At 41.4% G+C, this 8146-nt stretch overlaps 1 protein-coding gene across 1 annotated transcript in view; it reads left to right on the top strand.

Moving 5' to 3' along the window:
• Apbb1ip (amyloid beta (A4) precursor protein-binding, family B, member 1 interacting protein) overlaps nt 1–8146 on the top strand; it is an 85867-nt gene that overhangs the window by 44428 nt on the left and 33293 nt on the right. Inside the window, exons 5-7 of the mRNA XM_013014591.1 lie at nt 3119–3188; nt 5782–5949; nt 7388–7509. Coding sequence (XP_012870045.1) covers nt 3119–3188; nt 5782–5949; nt 7388–7509 — 360 coding nt within the window. The remainder of the gene's footprint in view (nt 1–3118; nt 3189–5781; nt 5950–7387; nt 7510–8146) is intronic.

Genomic DNA, 8146 nt, shown 5'->3' with positions numbered 1-8146 from the left:
ATATATATATATATATATATATATATATATATATATATATAGTATTTTATATATTATATAATAAAATTTTCAGGTGGTGCTTTCCCAGTAGTTGTCAATTTTTAATTATAAAGACAGAGATAAAGTTTATGGTTTTTCTCTTTATAATATTATTGGCTCCTTTGTGCGGGGATTGCCATGTTTGCCTAGCAGTGGCAGTTTCTTGGTCTGTACATGATTTTTTTTTCCTTTGGTTTATACATATTTTTCTCTGAGGTGGAATCATGGATGTTGAATTTCTCTTACATAAGAAAAGAAAAGACTCTTGGCTCGGCTTACACATAAGCATAACCCTTCCATCCAGGCCTATTTTGAACAATTTAAAACCAATCCGTACATCCAGAGCTCTTTCTGCTGAGAGTTGAGCTTCCCTGACTCACCAGCAGGTGGCGCTACCTTCCGAGCCTGCCTTAATTGGGTCAGAGCATGGCTTTAGTTGACCTCTTGTGCCCATAGTTACTTGAGCATTTTTCACATCCCCCGGGAAAAACTTAAAACTCTGTTGCTTACTCTAGCTGTCCAAGTACTATCTCAGGGAAACCAAATATTTTTTGCTTATTCTCTGGTTTCTAAATTGCCAAGATTTTGAGTAATCTGCTCCTAAACTTACTTTCCCAACAGCCTGTAATTTGATTGTGCAATTTTTGCAAAACATGGGTTATTTTTCTTCCAAGAATGTGTATTCCTAGGGGAAAAGGCAAGGGCTAAAAATACAGCTCAGTAGTGTATCACTTGCCTAGCCTATAGAAGGCCCTAGGTTCAATCCCTAGAACTGCGAAGAGAGAATAAATAAAAACAAAATTCATTGTCAGATAATTTCAAGCCACTTGTTTATAAAAAATAAGGGCCACAAGGGCTGGGAATGTGGCAAAATGGTAGAGTGCTTGCCTAGCATGCACAAGACCCTCAGTTTGATTCCTCAGTACCACATAAACAAAAAATATTTTTAATTATATTTTTAAAGAATAAGGGTCACATTGCATATATTTTCAGAATAGAAATGAAAAGAGAAGTTGCCTCTTAGGTACAAAGGTAGAACAAGGAGAAGATGCGGTCTGTCTGCTCCAGGTGGCCCCTGAGAACAGGAGAATGTAGCAGCTATTTCCTGCTATCATAAAGCAAGAGAGTTTACCATCTTTAGTTTAGATGAATGATGACAGTAAACACAAAGCACAGTCTATCTTCACCCAACAAGGAAGATTCACAATTCTAATTCTAGAAAGGGAAAGAGAATGATCAAAATGAGTTGTATACTCCAGATGTGTGTAAGGCTTTGGGGGTTTGTTTTGGTTGTTTGTTGTTTCCTTGTTGTTTTGTTTTTGCTGGTCCTGTGGCTTAAACTCAGAGTCTGGGTGCAGAGCCTGAGCTATTTTTGCTCAAGATTCAAACTCTACTACATAAGCCACAGCTCCACATCCTGCTTTTTGGTGGTTAGTTGGAGATAAATTCCTGCCTGGATTGGTTTCAAACTGCAGTCCTCAGATCTCAGCACCTGAGTTGTTAGGATTACAGACCTGAGCCACCAGCGCCCAGCTTCCAAATGTATTTTTAAAAACAAAAGCCTAGCACGGCATGGGTTATGAGAAAACTAAGTGAGAGGCATACACGTTAAGGGAGGAACACCATAGGGTTACTACATGTTTTTATGGAAATCAAGTATGCCTGAAACATTTCACTCCCAAGCATTCCATGGAGAGTTAGCATTATTTTGAATTCTATATAATGTCCATAGCTTGTGCTATAATGCTTTTGGAATCATAAATGGAATCAGATGCATTCAATTACTTGTTTCTTCCAAAGCTTGGTAATACAGGAGAACAATCTCATTTGTAACTTTTATTAGAAAAACAAGAAAAGCATTGTAAATAATTTAGGACTAGGATGCTTTTGGATTTAATTGCTTTCAAATGAAAGATAAGAAAGAAGTGATTTTTTTCTTTTTTAATATGTATTTTGTATTGTAAAGATACTGTACAGAGGGGTTACAGTTACATGAGTAGGGTAATGAGTACATTTCCTATTAAGCATTGTTACCCTCTCCTTTGTTTTTCCCCTACCATCCCTTCCCTCCCCACTTCCCCAACTCCCCTCCTCCCCCCTCCCTCACCCTGTACGCCTGATGTTGTAAAGTTCATTTTCAACATAGTGTCTTGTACATCTCATTGTTAAAATAGGTTAACCTGTATCCTTATTTAAGCATTTTGTTTTTACCCATCCCCTCCCCAGAAAGAAATGATTTTTGCACTATATAATAACTCGATTAATGAATTAGAAAGGCAGAGATTTTCTTTCCCTTCGTGAATGTTTTGTCCCATAGAACATTGTATGAATACTAAAGACACAGAGCTTGCTAAGTCATGAGCCATAACTGTGATTCCCGATGCTCCTATGCGTTGATATAGACTTGCTCCTCACTAGCAAATGTGACAAAAGAGAATATGTGAAGAATAGGGTAATTTCATCCTGTTAAAAAGTCAACAGCCTTCTCTTGACGTTTGCGTTTGCTAAATTCTATAATTGTGGACATTTGGATTCAATCTGCTTAGTGATTTCTGCCAAAAAAAAATCCCCTTTCATCATTGTGAAATTATGCACTTGAATACTTTTTTTCTCTCAATTACCAAAAAAAAAGATCAGCATGTATTTTATTTTCTCAAAAATTCCTAAGCAGGAATGAAACATGGTCAGATATCCTTAATTTTTTTTCTTTTTTTTCCTTAATTTTTATAACCGGAAGATTAAACATTTTCAGCCTGAGGACTGGTAGCTATTTTACAACAATAATTCTGAGCAGCGAACAGTAAGTGTGTCTTCCACAGAAAAACAGTAAAGCCAAGCACTGGTGGCTCATTCCTAGAATCCATGCTACTCAGGAGGCTGAGATCTGAGGATGGAGATTTAAAGCCAGCCCTGACAGACAAATCCAAGAGACTCTTATCTGCAACTTACCAGCAAAAAGCCAGAAGTATACCTGTGGCTTAAATGACAGGATGCCAATCTTGAGCATAAAAACTAAGGGAGGGGAAAAAAAGAAGGAAGGAAGCATGGTTGGAAGGAAGAAGGAAGGAAGGAGAGGGAGAAAGAAGGAGAGAGGGAGAGCAAGAAAGATAAAGGAAGGAGAGAAAGGAAAGAGAGAAAAAGAGCAAGAAGGGAAGGAAAGGAAGGAAAGAAAGAAGGAAGGAAGAGAGAGACGGAGGGAGGGAGGGAGGGAGGGAGGGAAGGAAGGAATTTCTATGTATCCATACAGCCTTCAGGTCTCATATCTAAGATCAGATGAATATTTTTGACAGTGTGGGTACTTGGGCCTATTGTTTTAAATATACCAAAAGGCAAATATAAGCCAGAAACTGGTGGCTCACGCCTGTAATCATAGCTACTCAGGAGTCTGAGATCTGAGGATCACAGTTCAAAGTCAGCCAGCCAGGAAAAGTCCATGAGATTTTTATCTCTAATAAACTACTCAGAAAAGCCAGACTAGCACTGTGGTTCAAGTGGTACAGCACTAACCTTGAGCACAAAAGAGACTCAGGGACAGCGCCCAGGTCTGGAATTCAAGTCCCAGGACTGGCAAAAAAAAAAAAAGGCAAATATATCCAAGAAGCAGGTTTTCAAGAGAGAAAAAATATTTCTCAGGCAAATCTGGAAGAAATCTGCTTGATAGGTTCCTGGAAGAAGAAGGAACTGCCCAGATGTCTCCGTGTTGGCTTTGCAATATGCATGAATTAGGAAGGGGAGTCCTTCAGCTGTGCTCACTGCCTGTTCCTCCCCCAGATTGTATCATACACTTCCTCCTGTTGCTTAACTCTGCACAGGACCTACAGGAACTGCCCATCTCCGTCTTTAAACTTGTTAAGGTCAGCATAGGTGGGACAGGAAGCTGCTCACAGCCTAACCCAAACTTTTCTGGTGGTGGTGGTTAGGGAGCTTGAACCCAGGGCCTGGGCACTGTCCCTGAGCTTTTTCACTCAAGGCTAGTGCTGTACCACTTGAGCCACAGCACCACTTCCGGTTTTCTGCTGGTTGATTGGAGATAAGAATCCCAAGAACTTTCCTGCTCGCGCTGACTTTGAACCACATCCTCAGCGATCAGCCTGCTGAGTAGCTAGGATTAACTATCAGCCACCAGCATCTGACCTAACCCAAACTTTGGAAGAGAAAGGCATGTTGCCAATTTTGTGGCCTATTGAATCCCTTTTTTGTGTGTGTGCCTGTTCTAGGTCTTGAATCCAGGGCCTGCGCACTGTCACTGAGCTTTTTGGCTCTACTGCTCAAGCCACAGTTCTACTTACGATTGTGTGTGTGTGTGTCTCTGTGTGTGTGTGTGTGTGTGTGAGAGAGAGAGAGAGAGAGAGAGAGGGAGGGAGGGAGGAGAGAGGGAGAGACAGAGACAGACAGAGACAGAGACATAGAGAGAGATTAGTTGGAAATAAGAGTAGATAAGAGTCTCACAGACTTTCCTGCTTGGTTGGACTGGCTTCAAACCACAAATCCTCAGATCTCAACCTCTTGAGTAGCTAGGATTACAGGTATGAGCTACCAATACCTAGCTCAAATCACTATTATTTCTGCCAGTCCTGGGACTTGAACTCTGGACCTAGGCACTGTTCCTAAGTTCCTTTTGCTCAAGGCTAGCACTCTACCTCCTGAGCCATAGTGCCACTTCTGGCTTTTTCTGCAATTAACTGGAGATGAGTCTCACAGATTTTCCTGCCCACCTGGCTTCAAGTTGTGATCCTCAGATCTCAGCCTCCTGAGTAGCTAGGATTTCAAGCATCAGACACTAGTACCCAGCTCAAATCACTTTTTTATTTTTATTTTATTTTTTTTTGGGGGGGGATCCAGTCGTGAGCCTGAACTCTGGGCCTGGGCACTTTCCCTCAGGTCTTCAGCTCAAGGCTAGCGCTCTACCACTTGAGCCACAGCACCACTTCCGGCTTTTTTTCTTTTTGCTTATGTGGTGCTGAGGAATCGAACCCAGAGCCTCAGGCATGCAAGGCAAGTGCTCTACCACTGAGCCACCTTCCCAGCCCTCAAATCACATTTTTAATTAAGATAAGTCTCACTGGGAAATGACCAGAACTAACATTCTGTAAATATACTACAAATACACTGATCCCAAAGAAAATCCAAACTCTTGATGCATTGCTTTATGAGATAATCTCCTTCATTACCTTCAAAATCAGGACCCTTCGGGGAAACAGACACCTTACCCAGAAAAGCCAGTGATGTCCTGGTCCTTATTGAAGATATGTAAATTCAGGTCCCTGCAACTACCAGCTGTACTGCAAATTCATTCAGTACATCTTTTTTTTCATGGAATAAAATGTAAAAATATTTTCCTATCTGCTTCTAGAGCAGCTGGCTTCTCTATCTACATCTCCTTTCCTTAGTCCACCTTTGATCTCTGCTTTTCCCTTCAAAGAATGGTAGACGAGCCACCAAACATAGGTATATGACTTTAATCCCATGAGGCACTTGGGAAACTGAGGCAAGAGGAGATGTTATTATAAAGCATAGAAGGCAGTACTTTCTCGTTCTGTTTTAGGTCTTGCCTATCAGCAGGCAGTCTTGAAGACAGAGCCACAGCTTGGATGATTGTTTTCAGTTTTGGGAATTGGTTTCTCACCTCCATATTCCTAAGCACACAAGTGCTTCTTCCTTCCGTTTGCAGAAGCCATGTTGAAACCCTAAATAACTAGTCGTGTACAGGTGCTGAAATGTACTGGCTTGTTCTGTGGCTTTCTCCTCAGCTCGTGGTCAAGGTGCACATGCATGATAACAGCACAAAGTCACTGATGGTGGATGAGCGACAGTTGGCCCGAGATGTTCTGGACAATCTTTTTGAAAAAACCCATTGTGACTACAATATAGATTGGTGTCTTTATGAAATATACCCAGAATTACAAATCGGTAAGTCCTTTCCCTGGAAGCACACTGGATTCTAAAAGTTTTGTGGTGGGTGTGTGCTTTATTTTGGGCTTTGGTTCAAGGCTCTCATAATACCCCATGTGTCATTTCTCTAAAGAACATTAATGCTGAGCCGGATCTTGATGGCTCATGCCTGTAATCCTAGCTACTCAGGAAGCTGAGATCTGAGGATCACAGGTCAAAGCCAGCCTGGGCAGGAAAGTCCATGAGACTCTTATCTCCAATAAACTATCAGAAAACCTGAAGTGGCGCTGAAGCTCAAGTGGTAGAGTGCTCGCCTTGAGCTGAAGAGCTGAGGGACAGTGCCCAGGCCCAGAGTTCAGGCCCCACAACAGACCAAAAAAAAGAAGAAGGAAGAGGAGGAGGAAGAGGAGGAGGAGGAGGAGCAGGAGCAGGAGGAGGAGGAGGAGGAGGAGGAGAAGAAGAAGAATGCTTTGCCTTCTTAGTATTACTTTGTAAGGACACTCAGGTTGGAGCAGGTGTCTGGACCTTGGGGAATAGAAGCATTATTATCACCATCTCTCTAATGGTCCATAAGGGAAAGACAGTGGCAGGAGGATTCTTCTTACTGCTTGCTTAGTAAGATGAACAGATTGTGGGAACCTGGGCATCTGTCTGCCGTTAAGAGGTAGTGTCACAGGTTGTTTCCTCAAAGCCCAGTGTGATTCTGTCACAGGCCTCGTCTGCGCTCACTTCCCCTTCCTCCTCCCTCTAACTGGCCTAACCTGCCTCATGGAAGAGTCTCAGCCCCAGAGACCAAAGCAGAGTGGCAGAAATTGATGGCATTTTAAAGGCATTTGAGAAGTGTTCTCTTCCTCCTGGTTCATAATAGAACTCCAAGGCCCATTGTCTTCCAGGCAGATGCCTTCTTTTAGGTTTTTATTGGTTCAGAGTTTAGGGAATGATGCTTTCTGGACCTCACAATTTCAAGCTGTTTGATCTGTTATTGTTTTATCATCCTCCCACACAAAGAGAAAGCACACATCAAACTTAGGGTATTTAAAGTAAAACATACTAACATTAAAAGGCTGATGCCAGTGGCTCATGCCTATATAATCCTAGTCACTCAGAAGGCTGAAATCTAAGGATTGAATTTCAAAGACAGCCTGGGCAGACAATCCTGAGAGACTCTTATCTCCAACTAACCAGGAGAAAAGCTGGAAATAAAGCCATGGCTTCAAGTAGCAGAACACCAGCAAAAAAGCTAAAGGAGGGTACCCAGGCCCTGAGTTCAAGCCCTGAGATGGTCCAAAACCTGACACTGATTATAATAGAAGTGTAACAGAATGATATCATGTAAAATTAAGAAGTTTAGAAACCTTAAGAAAATTGTGAGGCAGTGTTTGATTCAATAACAGCTTGTTTTTCAGTTTGAAACTCTGATATGTTGGGTCTGAAAGAATCTTTTTTATTTCATCAGAGAGGTTTTTGGAAGACCATGAAAATGTTGTGGAAGTCTTATCCGATTGGACAAGAGACACAGAAAATAAAGTGCTATTTCTGGAGAAGGAGGAAAAATACGATGTATTTAAAAATCCCCAGGTAAGAGGACCCCCATATTGTCCAAGTACATAAGGAGTGATGGCTTTTCAATGTCATCTGCATAATGAATGAACTATTACATCACAAAATATCATAAATGTAGTTCTTTCAAGTAAACACAAATTCAACTTTTAGGCTACATGTAAACTATGAAGGCTTTGGAAGATTTAGAAAGAAAAAAATCCAAGGTCCGGACTATATATCTCTGCGTTGTCTAGCTTTCTCTTTTGTCTGAATTTCTGTTGGGCTCCATTAAGCCAGTGTAAAATTGATACACTGTTGATGGTTAAACTTTTCTGCTGTGAACAACAATTTCTTTATTATTCATATTTGGAGGTTTTTGATGCTTGGATCACTCGAGGGTGTGCCTGGAAATGCACGCATTTATTGCCTCCTACAAATAATCAACACAAATAAAAACACTATTGTGCATATTTTAAAATGCTAACAGTGTCACTGAGAACTCTAAACCTTTTCCATTGTGGCCTCAAGCAGCCATATTTTCTTTTTTTTGGAGGGGGGGGGTCCAGTAGTGGGCCTGAACTCTGGGCCTGAGCACTGTCCCTCAGCTCTTCAGCTCAAGGCTAGCGCTCTACCACTTGAGCCACAGTGCCACTTCCGGCTTTTTTCTTTTTGC

The sequence above is a fragment of the Dipodomys ordii genome, unplaced genomic scaffold (assembly GCF_000151885.1).
Source record: "Dipodomys ordii isolate 6190 unplaced genomic scaffold, Dord_2.0 Scaffold24, whole genome shotgun sequence".
NCBI classification, from domain to species: domain Eukaryota; kingdom Metazoa; phylum Chordata; class Mammalia; order Rodentia; family Heteromyidae; genus Dipodomys; species Dipodomys ordii.
The sequence above is the reverse complement of the archived record's forward strand: the minus strand, read 5'-3'. Positions and strand labels throughout refer to the sequence as shown.